Source organism: Cucurbita moschata, unplaced genomic scaffold, assembly GCF_002738365.1.
Source record: "Cucurbita moschata cultivar Rifu unplaced genomic scaffold, Cmos_1.0 Cmo_Scf00005, whole genome shotgun sequence".
Lineage (NCBI taxonomy): Eukaryota > Viridiplantae > Streptophyta > Magnoliopsida > Cucurbitales > Cucurbitaceae > Cucurbita > Cucurbita moschata.
In genome coordinates, this window is record NW_019268521.1 from 6,892,810 (window position 1) to 6,904,490 (window position 11,681).

General features: G+C 38.7%; 3 protein-coding genes across 5 annotated transcripts in view; 2 read left to right on the forward strand and 1 right to left on the reverse strand.

Annotated features, from left to right (window-relative positions):
* Positions 1-410, reverse strand: part of LOC111442628 (AT-hook motif nuclear-localized protein 29-like) — a 2,446-nt gene extending 2,036 nt beyond the window's left edge. The window contains exons 1-2 of one of the 2 annotated variants that reach the window (XR_002710336.1): positions 168-410; positions 14-101 (exon numbers count right to left, since the gene is read on the reverse strand). The gene's annotated coding sequence lies outside the window, so the exon portion shown is untranslated. Of the gene's footprint in view, positions 1-13; positions 102-167 lie in introns of those variants that run through there. The other variant, XM_023080072.1, reaches the window with a different exon arrangement.
* A 1,981-nt stretch (positions 411-2,391) lies between these two features.
* Positions 2,392-6,348, forward strand: LOC111442758 (cinnamoyl-CoA reductase 1-like). 2 transcript variants are annotated; one of them, XM_023080270.1, is made up of 6 exons: positions 2,392-2,584; positions 3,402-3,571; positions 3,900-4,085; positions 4,195-4,357; positions 4,623-4,812; positions 6,024-6,348. In XM_023080270.1, the coding sequence occupies exons 1-6, from the start codon at positions 2,461-2,463 to the stop codon at positions 6,085-6,087; spliced, it is 897 nt and encodes a 298-aa protein (XP_022936038.1). In that variant the 5' UTR covers positions 2,392-2,460; the 3' UTR covers positions 6,088-6,348. The 2 variants fall into 2 exon arrangements, with proteins under 2 accessions (XP_022936038.1, XP_022936037.1); XM_023080269.1 differs by lacking the exon at positions 6,024-6,348 and adding an exon at positions 4,881-5,166 and having other exon boundaries at positions 2,394-2,584.
* A 305-nt stretch (positions 6,349-6,653) lies between these two features.
* Positions 6,654-11,681, forward strand: part of LOC111442757 (SWI/SNF complex subunit SWI3B) — a 12,384-nt gene continuing 7,356 nt past the window's right edge. The window contains exons 1-4 of the mRNA XM_023080268.1: positions 6,654-7,051; positions 7,155-7,585; positions 8,102-8,503; positions 9,099-9,237. Of these exons, the coding sequence (XP_022936036.1) occupies positions 6,832-7,051; positions 7,155-7,585; positions 8,102-8,503; positions 9,099-9,237 (1,192 nt within the window). The 5' untranslated portion in view covers positions 6,654-6,831. The remainder of the gene's footprint in view (positions 7,052-7,154; positions 7,586-8,101; positions 8,504-9,098; positions 9,238-11,681) is intronic.

The window sequence follows — 11,681 nt, forward strand, 5'->3', positions numbered from 1 at the left end:
CCCCCCCCCCAAAAAAAACACGGCTGCCTTTAATTACGCAACCTCCACACATACCATCTCTCTTTCTTACACATTCCTTTTCCTCTAATTCACCGCTACAACTATTACTTCAACTTCAATTTCAAAACCCTAAAATAATGGTAAAGTGAAATAGGGAAGAAGCATACCTAAATCCAGTCTTGATCAGTGTAGTTCATGGAGAGAAGCATCGAAGAAAGTGAAAAGTGAACGGAATATAATAGTGAAGATGAGGAAGAAGAAAGTGAAGTGAAAAGGCAGAAGGAGGAAGTGGTTTATGAATTATGATGCGCCACACAAAGGGAAAGCCGGTATTCACCCAGCTTCACCCTTGGGGTTTGCTGTTTTCCATAGAGATATGCAAAAGCAGCTCCCGATTACTATGCCCTTAACCCCACGCTATTCAAAAAATTGATTCATTCTTACATTTTACCAAATTATTATTACCATTGCCTTGCAAACTCCATCCACCATTTATTTATTTATTTATTTATTTACCATTCACTGAAGGTAAATTTTTTTTTGATGGAGTACGAACTTTTAAACAAATTTATAGAGCTGTTTTCATATGTTTGATCTTAACACAGTGAAATCTGAAATAGCTCTATGTAGATGGAGTTGGGGTTGGATTAGAGTGCATTTGATAGGGGTGCGTTGGTCACGTGAGGTGGAAATTAAAAGCGAGGGAGAGTGAGTATCAGTAACATAAGTTGGGTGACAGAGAGAGTTGAGAGCACGTGGGAAGTGTCGGTACATCGGAACTTGGTCAATTAACCTTATGTAATCAATCTCAATCCATAGCGTTCAATGAATGGAAATGAAAGCCAATTACCCATGAGCCTACCAAATTACCCACAAACAAAACCATGTATATATGGGCATTGGCATTGGAATTACATTAAATAGAGCTAGACGGCAGATGCAGAAACAGTGCCGCCTTCCATAATAATAATAACCCCAAATGGGCATATTTGATCCCATGCATGCAACTGCAACTCTCTCCCAATGTCCCGCCCTCACCCCAAATTTATTCACCGTTTGGATTTTGATTACATTAGGAGGCCTGGAATTGGGTGGCTGGTTCATGCATGACACACCCCGAAGGAGGAGGAGGAGACATGCCCATCCACCCACCTTACGCCAACTTATGCCTACCCATATCCCATCCCACCTCTTCGCTCCTTTTTTCCTTTCCTCTCTCCCTCACAAAATTTTATTCAACAAAATCAATTCAAAACTCTCTAAATTTCAAAATACCTGTAACTAAATATCACTATTTGTTGGGAGGTTTGACCAGCCCACTTTTTAGTTACCAGAAATATTGTTTTATAATTGGTTGATTCCATAAATTTATATAATTATTGAGGGAATTGATAATGAAAGTGGTAGAGGAAGAAATTAAGGGGCCGGCCGTCCATGTTCAGCAATGCGTCCTTAATTATATTATACAAACAAGAAAGAAAAGAGCGTTGTGAATGTGTAAGCGATGACGCTAATTAATACAAAGGATCATTTTCTTTTCTATTTTGTTTCAGAAATTAAAGGCATGATAGTTTAAAATAATAAAAAGCGGCGAGGAAGGGACCATTTCAAATTTATTTTATGATTGTTTTCATATGTATAGTGGAGCCACTCAATTAGATTAGGGGGCAGATTAATTATTAATCCATTGTCGTATTCATGCATTACATTAGATTCCCACCACATTCACGTCTTCCTCGTCGGGTCGGGTCCAAGTGTACCCAACAAAAAAGAAAAAACCCTATCATTATTTAGCTGATTAACTTATACCAATATTAATAAATTTAATAGCCTGAAATGAAAGAAGAAATGACACAAATTTGACAAAAAAAAAATGAATGGAATCGTCGATTGGCAAGCCGTGATGGCCGCCCCAAAACTGCCACGCTTCTTCCTTCAGCTTTTGCCGAGCGGCCACGTGAAGATACGTGTGTTTACATAATCTCCACGCGTACCTCTACTAACTACTACTCGTCAATTATAGTTAATCGGCAAAAATTTTCATTTTCTTCAAATAAAAATTTATATCGTGTGATTAATTATGTAATAAATTAATGGTTGAGTGTGAAATTTCAAAATAGACCAATTACAAACTAAATTTGAAGAAAAAATGCGTGTCTTTATCGTGACCATTCAATTACGTAAGTAGGTTGATCAAATTGGGTCAAAGAGTTGAACGTTTGACCAAAAGTCATCAAAGTCTGTATGTTAAATATCTGGTCATAAACAATTTTAAACAAATTTCATTTCCTTTTTTAGCACAACGATGGAAAGTAGATACTTTGAAAAGCATGGCTATTATTTTGGGAATGGTTTTGATAGATGTATATTATTAATATTAATATTATTACGGATAAGGAGAGGAAGAGACGTGTTTAAGAGATAGTCGTGATTAGTGAAGGCGTATTGGGTGAGTCGGCAATGGCGACGGTGGCGATGAAGGGTAAAGTTTGTGTTACAGGGGCTGGAGGGTTTATTGGTTCGTGGGTCGTCAAGCTTCTGCTATCCAGGGATTATATTGTCCACGGAACTGTCAGGGAACCCGGTAATCACTCCTTTTCTTCTTTCCGTTCGCTTATATTGCTATCTCGATTCACGTTTTGAACTTAATCCTTATGCTCCATCTGTCTCCAAATTTGTTGAATCTCCAAATATAGAATTCCCCATTCACGTCTGCTTAAACGAATGCGTGTGTGCCCATTTCTATGAACAAAAATATGCACATTTAGAATTCCGCATTTTTTGCCCTATACAACGTTTCTACGTTTTATTTTCAGCTGTATCATGTTGGTCTGAGTCGTAGTCACAGCTACTCATCTATTAATGGTTAAATGTAGAAGAGAAAACTCCGGGAAGAACTCAACAAAATTGATATCGACTTAATTTTTGAGGTATAAGGGTGCTCTTAGAGTTCTTCTGCAGGTTTAGGTAGCTTTGAGGAAGGTTTTTTTCATTGATTTACCAGTACATTTCTATTGGACGCTATAGTTGGACTTAGACCATGGAAATTGATTATTCCCACTTATAACGAGCTGAGCCCTTTGCTTTTGTCAATATTGGACTGATGAGCTTGTGAAATTCATTATGGTGTTTGGTTTGGATGAAGGCCTTTTCTGTCTGTCTGTTTAGGGGATGGAAGCTAGGGGGAAAAGGGGCGTTTTTATTCGTTTTCATCAGTTGATATTAACTTACATGATGCGAGGAAAACGAAGAATGGGTTCAATTTGAATACTTAAATGACTAAAGATTCCCAAGTTTTAAATAGGTCAATGTGAGATCCAGAGTCCGTTCTTGATGCATTGCATTCATCTTAAACTCAAACTTTTTGTTGCTTGATTGAGAATTCTTAAAATGATGTGCAGGTGACGCCAAGTATGATCACTTGAGAAAACTTGAGAAAGGGACCGAGAATTTGAAACTGTTTAAGGCTGATTTACTGGACTATGAATCTCTGCATTCTGCGATCGCAGGATGTGATGGAGTTTTCCATGTCGCCAGTCCAGTTCCTCACACAACTTCATCAAACCCTGAGGTCTAAATGCTTCATCATGTATTTTCTTTTGTTTTCTTTTTTTTCTCTAAAAAATATATACGTCTAGAAGCAGTCGATCCACAGTGACTCACAAAGGAAAAGTTCTTAAAAGAAATATATTTGGATAGGAAACATCTCACTGACAGAAAAGTTGTTGAAGAGGGAGGGGCAAACAAGCTCTTCAATGTTCAAATATGTTATTATAAAAAAAATGTTAGTTAAGAGACACAGATAGCTTAAGGAAAATTGATTTTGAGAACTCACTTCAGTTATGTTGTTTATAGTGTGCTTGCTCTTTGTCTCATATTTTCGTTAATATTACTCTCAGACAGAAGTGATTGAACCTGCTGTAAAGGGCACACGTAATGTGCTTGAAGCATGTGTGGATGCAAAAGTTAAGCGAGTTGTTGTAGTATCGTCTGTTGCTGCAGTGTTTTTCAATCCCAGCTGGCCTCAAGGTCGAGTAATGGATGAAAGTTGTTGGTCTGACAAGGAGTACTGCAAAGCTACCAAGGTGCTTAAACAGAGAAATACATTTATTGTTTAAGATATTGGGTGTGTAGGTTATACTAAGATTTTATATGCCTATGTATATTCATCATTATTCTTCAAAATTGCACCAGAACTGGTATTTTCTGGCAAAAACAGAAGCTGAAAGTGAAGCCTGGGAGTTTGCGAGAAGACGTGGGCTTGACGTTGTGACTATTTGTCCTACCCTCGTTATCGGGCCGATTTTGCAGCCAACAGTCAACGCCAGCAGCATGGTTCTTCTCAGAATTCTTAAAGGTACTAGTTTGTGACGCGTGCGTGCTCGTGCTCGAGCTTAATATGCATTTGATATCACCTCTTTAGTCCAGGAAGTCATCTTTGAGAAAAGAAAATATTCCAAACTGCGGGGCAAGGTGTATGGAAGGCCAGAATGTAAAATGGAAGGGTATCTGGTGACATTATCAATAGTGGGGATTAGCTGCGATATTGTTGAAAATACAAACTTGATATTGTGCAACAGCCTAGTTTGTAGTCTCACGATATGGGGAACGGGTCTTTGCAGAAGGACTTGAGACGTTGGAAAACAGGCCACGAATGTTGGTAGACGTACGAGACGTAGCAGAGGCGTTAGTTGTTTTATATGAGAAGGGGGAGGCAGAAGGAAGGTACATTTGTACATCGCATACAATGGAGACAAGGGAGCTGGTGGATGCATTGAAGAAGAAGTACCCTGATTATAGCTATCCAAAGACGTAAGTTTTATGGTATGGAGTTAAAAACGAAATGTGGCTCCTTAACAAAAAGGGTATGACACTGGCAGGTTGAGTGAAGGGAATGAAAAGGCGGTAAGTCTGAGCTCGGAGAAGCTGCAAGGGTTGGGTTGGAAGTGTCGGGCGCTGGAGGAGACGCTTGCCGATGCTGTGAAGAGCTTCAAAGACGCCGGTATGTTGGAGTGAAGGTCACCAATCAGTCTCTTCTGGTCTCATTACTGCATTGTTTATTATCATCTCTCACTCTGTTCTTCACTCTGTTACTCAAACTGAAAACACTCGAAGCCACGACTTAGTTTCTAAACCAATAAAATACCAACTATGTATTCAGTAATATTCTTAGTATACTAAAGAGTAAAGTTCATGTGGTTAATCATACAGGTTTCAACTATAAATTTTTTAGATCACTTTTCAATCATTGTATTGTTATCACACGTCACAATCATTGTACTATTACCATACGTCACATGGCTACCATCTTCTGTCTTGATTCGTCTTCCAACCACATGAGTGGGTGTGTGTGTTTGTTAGTTTTTATTTTTAAACTTTTTATTTAAATAAAGCTAGATTTATAATTACCTTTTATGAATTTTTAGAAAAAATATGATTATTTTGTTAGTTTCTATTTTAAAATTTTATTGAATAAAGTTAGATTTACAATGACCTTTTATGAGTTTTTAGAAAAAATGAAAGAGGGTATTTCTTCTATGGTATTCTTCCAGTGGTACGACTTGAAGGAAGCAAAGCGCAGCCCAGTTCCACATATTTGTTCCATATATTTGTGCGCTTCCCGCCTCGCCAGTTCCACATATATGTTTGTGAAAGTAGTATGGTATGCGAGTTAAAAACAAAATGTGGCTCCTTAACAAAAAGGGTATGACACTGGCAGGTTGAGTGAAGGGAATGGTTAACAAAAGGGGTATGACACTGGCAGGTTGAGTGAAGGGAATGGTTAACAAAAAGGGGTTAACAAAAAGGGTATGACACTGGCAGGTATGGTTAACAAAGCAAGAGACTTGGTGGCAACAACCAGAATGAAAAGGTTGAGTGAAGGGAATGGTTAACAAAGCAAGAGACTTGGTGGCAACAACCAGAATGAAAAGGTTGAGTGAAGGGAATGGTTAACAAAAGGGGTATGACACTGGCAGGTTGAGTGAAGGGAATGGTTAACAAAAAGGGTATGACACTGGCAGGTTGAGTGAAGGGAATGGGAAGGCGCTAAGTCTGAGCTCGGAGAAGCTGCAAGGGTTGGGTTGAAAGTGTCGGGCGCTGGAGGAGACGCTTGCCGATGCTGTGGAGAGTTTCGAAGACACCGGGATGTTGGAGTGAAGTGACCAATCAGTCTCTTGTGGTCTCATTACTGCATTGTTTATTATTCACAGCTGAAAACACTCGAAACTACAAGCCACGGCTTAGTTTCTAAACCAATAAAATACCAACCATGTATTCAATAATATTCTAGTATGCTGCTGCTATAAAATTTAGGTGAAGTTTCAATAATGTTTTTATTGGGTCAAATGTTCCTTTGAAAATTTGAAACGGTTTGAAAATCAATTAGGACGAACTTTGATGGAATTGTATTGAACCATTAAAGAGAGGTTCATGTGGTTGATCACTTTTTAGCCACCGTACTGTCACCAGACACCATCGTGTGGTTAGATTGGTGAGATGTGTGTTTCTATTTTGGCTGTTTATGATTATTTTCTTAGTTTTTATTTAAATAAAGCTAGATTTACAATTATGTTTTATGAATTTTTAGAAAAATGAAAGAGGGTATTTCTTCTATGGTATTCTTCCAATGGTACGACTTGAAGGAAGCAAAGCCCAGCCCAGTTCCATATATTTGGCCTCCCGCGTCTACTGCTTCCATTTTTTGCTTTCCCGCCTCGCCTGAGCCGAGCGATGGTTAGCAACTTCGTTTTGTTATTCCGATAGCCTAGCCGGAGCTTCCTTTCTCTATTACTTCCTCATCGTCGGACGCTTTGTTCGTTGTATATATCCATGGCGGCTAATTTACCGGTCCAAGATCCCCCCACGGATGCTTCTGCCAAACATCCTACGCCTTCGCCTTCCCCCACTCTTGTAACCCCTCCCGTTAAGATCGACACTCCTTCATCCGACTCCGGCAAGACCCCCGCCGCCGTTCCCGCTCCCACCCCTCGCCCCGAGGACCTCCCTCAATCCGCCTCTCCCGATCCAGTTCATCTTCCCAGCTACTCCAGTAAGTATAATTCCTTCCTGCATTCTCTGCAACCCCTTCAGCTTCTTGTTTTTAGATCTTAACTCTTAGTTTTGTTATTTTGCTCCCTTATTTTCTCGCCCAGGATGGTTCTCCTGGAACGGCATTCACGAGTGCGAGGTTCGGTTCCTTCCGGAGTTCTTCGATTCACGGTCGCCCTCTAAAAACCCTAGGGTTTACAAGTACCTTCGAAATGCTATTGTCAAGAATTTCAGAGAATGCCCTTCCAAGAAGATCACATTTACTGAGGTCCGAAAGACGCTCGTTGCCGATGTAGGATCTATTCGTAGGGTTTTCGATTTTCTCGAGGCTTGGGGTCTCGTCAATTACTCGCCGTCCGCCCTGAACAAACCGCTCAAGTGGGAGGACCGGGACTCGAAGTCTAATTCGTCCGCTTCGCACACCGGTGAACCTGGAGGTAGTTCCGCAGATTCCGCAGCTCCTAAAGACGCTTCTAAGAGAGTATGCAGCGGTTGCAAGTCTATTTGTAGCATCGCTTGCTTTGCATGCGATAAGGTTCGTATTCACTTGCATGGTGAACGTAGTATAGTCTCGTCTATCTGTTTTCTTGTTTCCACGAATGAGTTTGTGTTACGTTCCATCCTCAGCGTATTATAATTTCCAAGTATTTTCGAGGCAAGTCTTCGACTCTTTGGTATGTATTAATTCCATGATTTTTCAAGTAGTCGTAACTTTCGATCGTTGGGAGAGAGCTTGGCGTAGTTTATTAGGTCCCGAGGCGGCCGAGTTAATTTATTGTAGATAGCGATGCAGCTAAAGATATTTTGGTCTTTAATTTGTCAAACGCCTTCTGACTCGGGTTTTTATCTGTTCATTTTCTTAATCTTCCTGTTTAAATTTCGCTAGAATGTTTGTTGACATATTATGGTTTTACTGGATAGGTTGTCTAACTGTTTTTGGTGATATGATGAATTTGGAACTTGGATAGACTTGTCCTTTTTAAATGGACATTAAATGAATTGATATAATTTAATATATTAGAACTAATATGCTGGTCATTGTTTTGTACAGTTTGATTTGACCCTTTGTGCGAGGTGCTATGTTCGTGGAAACTATCGAGTTGGTGTTAGTTCTTCAGATTTTCGACGTGTTGAGATCAATGATGAGACACGAACAGATTGGACTGATAAGGAGACTTTGCATCTTCTTGAAGCTTTGACGCATCATGGTGATGATTGGAAAAAGGTCGCACAACATGTTGGTGGCAGAACTGAAAGGGAATGTGTTGCCCATTTTGTGAAGCTTCCTTTGGGGGAGCAGTTTCTTGGTTATCCAGATTCCGGAAATGTTGGTGGCAGAACTGTAGTGAAAGATCATGCCAGTGCCGATCTTACATTAGAAAGCACACCTCTTACTAGTAAAAGAATCCGTCTATCTCCTCTGGCAGATGCAAGTAATCCCATAATGGCTCAGGTTAGTGTTGGTGGTAGTCATTTCTTTTAGCTTGCACTAGCTGCTTACACGTTTGTTACTTCACCACCACCCTGTATTATGGGAGTCCTATTCACGTGCAAAAAGAAGCGTGTATTAGAGGTCTGATTTGCATATGAGTGGTGGCAAAGGTAAAACAACTGTGTATCAATTTGATGCCTTCTATTGTAATTCCCTTTCTGTGTATCAATTTGGATTGGGCTATTAATAAATAAAAAATTAGAAATGGCTTATGCATTTTATCACAAGAGATGCTCTTTTAATGGATGAACTTGGGTTAGTTGTCTTCATTCGAACTAATTAATTTGAAAAAAATCAAATTACTCAAGTTATAGTTCGAACCACAAACTAGCGTGGACAAGCCTATAATTCAAGTTAACCCAACTACGGGTTCCATTGACTTTTGTAGCTACCATTCTTCTGCATTACATGTATACCTTTCCTCTGCAGTAATTTTCCAAGAATATCTATGGACCTGAAACTGGTATTGGACCTATTGGTCACTCAAAACTGTCTATGGTTTTCATTTGCTATATGAATAGAGATCTCATCATGTAATTGATATTTATGCTCTCAGGCTGCCTTTTTGTCATCTTTGGTGGGTGTTGAGGTAGCAGAAGCAGCTGCCCATGCAGCTGTGGTTAAACTTTCTGATATGGGCTTTGGAGGAGATGGGGAAATTGCCACAGCTGTCGCTAGGAATATAGGAGACCAAGGTATTAGCTTTGTTTCTGTTGATGAATTTTTTCACTATCATTCCTAGGTTATTGAAGTTTGAATGCTTATCTTTTTCTTTGCAATTTGAAGTTGACCTGATCATCTACTAGGAATACTTATCTTTTTATATACTTATTTTTTTTATATGAGAATTATTTTTTTTATATGAGAATTCCATTGATGATTGAAATTTACAAAAGGGATGTAATATCTATGGTGTTTACAAAAGACTTTTCCAATTTGTAACGAGGGAGGTATAACTATAGGATGTAAGAATATTAAGCAACATTGTCGAAAGATTTTGTATAAATGTCTTTTCTACAAATATTCTCTAATTTCTTTCTTTCCACAAATTTCCACAAATTTCAAAATAAAGCCATGATGAGGTTTTTACATAGTAGGGCTTTTGCATTCTTGAAAGGATGGTACGTTAAGGCCATGTCCAATAGATCCTTTACATCCTTAGGAAATGTGAGATGTCATCCGAATATTTTGAGAATTGTTGTCCAGAAATTCTGAGCGTACATGCCTTGCATAAATAAGTAGTTTTGTGATTCATTTTCTTTCTTGCATGATGGACACCAATTTGGAGGAAGAGTGATGTAAGACTTTTTTTTTTTTTTGAAAATTTTCACTTGTGCTGGACACCAATTTACTGGAGAAAGAGTGATGAGGTTTTGATGTTTCTTGATGTACTTCTAAGCCTTCCGTGGGGTTGATTTTTGTTTGATTAGGAGTATATTTGGACTTTATAATATTTCTCCACAAGGTCTTTTCTTCATGATGATCTCCATCCATTTCGCGAGGAGAGCTTTGTTCTTCTTTATCAAGAAAAGACCGAAACCTCCCTTTTCTTTCGGGAGATTTATAATATTCCATCGAATATGGTGTGGGCCATCTTTCCACAAGTAGTTTTTGAATAATCTTTCTATATCTGCGGCCACTTTTTGGGGCATTTCAAACAAAGGCATGTAGTAAGTGAGGAGGTTGGATAATGTGGCTTGTACTAGAGTGAGTCTCCCGCCTTTTGAAGTACAACAACTTCCAAAAGGAACAAAAGATTTGTGGTTTCCTTTTTAGAGGTAGTCCTAGGTACATATTCGATCGTTCTCCCTATTTACAACTATAAATGCTAGCAAAATTTTTCAATAATCTTTGTGCTAATATTGATGCCATGGTCTCTATTTTTTTTCTTGGAGATTGATATTTTGTCCAAAGAATCCTTCGAAGGTTTTTATCGTCTCGATCATGTTTTTATGGAAGAGGCATCTGCAAGTCAGAAAAGAGGATTGTGTCGTCCGTGAACGGAAGGTGGTTGATGCTTAAGACTAAATTACCAATTTGAAATTTTTTTATCTGCCTTTTGTATTCTGCTTTTGCCAGTAGGCGATTGAAGCAAACCATTACCATGATGAAAAAAAGGGGACAGTGGATCTCCTTGATAGAGACCCCGTGTTACATAAACTTCCCCTCTCGGTCTTCCATTGATGCTGATGAAGAAGTTTGTGGATGAGATGCGTCCTTTTATCCACCTTTGCCATTTTGAGCCAAAGCCTTTTGCCACATGAATGTTTTTGAGGAAAGTCCAATTAACCTGTCGAAGGCCTTTTCCATGTCAAGTTTGATGACTACACCTTTTTGTTTCTTTCTCTCTCATTCATCTATGAGTTCGTTTGCCAAGAGGGATGCATTGAGAATTTGTCGCCCCTCTACAAAAGCGGTTTGTTGTGCCCTTATTGTGAAGGGGAGAACCTTTTTAAGACATTTTGATAGCTATGATTTTAAATAGTTAAGTCGTGAGACTTATTGGACGAAAGTCTACAACAGTGTGGGCATCCAGTTTCTTTAAGATTGACATATCTATGTTTCGTTTAGGTTGCCATTGATAACTCTATTTCGAAAAAAATCTTTGAATACTCTCACGATATCAATTCTCATAAAGTTTCAACATTTTTTAATATATTCTGAGGTAAAACCATCTGGTCCTATAGTATGGTTGGATCCCAGATGTCGAATTGCCTTCCGCACCTCTTCTTCGGTGAAAACAACCTTGAGGGAGGTAGCTTGCTGTTGATTAATAGGACTCCATTCAAGATCATGGGGAAATTTGCAAAGAGCATTGTTCTTTGTGTATAAGGACGTGTAAAATGACGCACATTTTGAGACAATTTCTTCTTCGTTTACTAAACTTCTGCCTTTTGTGGATAGAATTTCCATGGTGGTACAATTTTGTTTCTTTGTAGCCATGATACAATGGAAAAATTTGGAGTTTATGTCCCTCTCCTCTGACCATCGCTTTTTTTACATTTTTGTCTCCAAGATTGTTCTTCCTTTCCTGCCAACGAAATAAGTTTTGATTTCATGAGTTTTTTTTTTTTTTTTTTTTTTTTTTTTTTTTTTTTTTTTTTTTTTTTTTTTTTTTTTTTTTTTTTTTTTTTTTTTT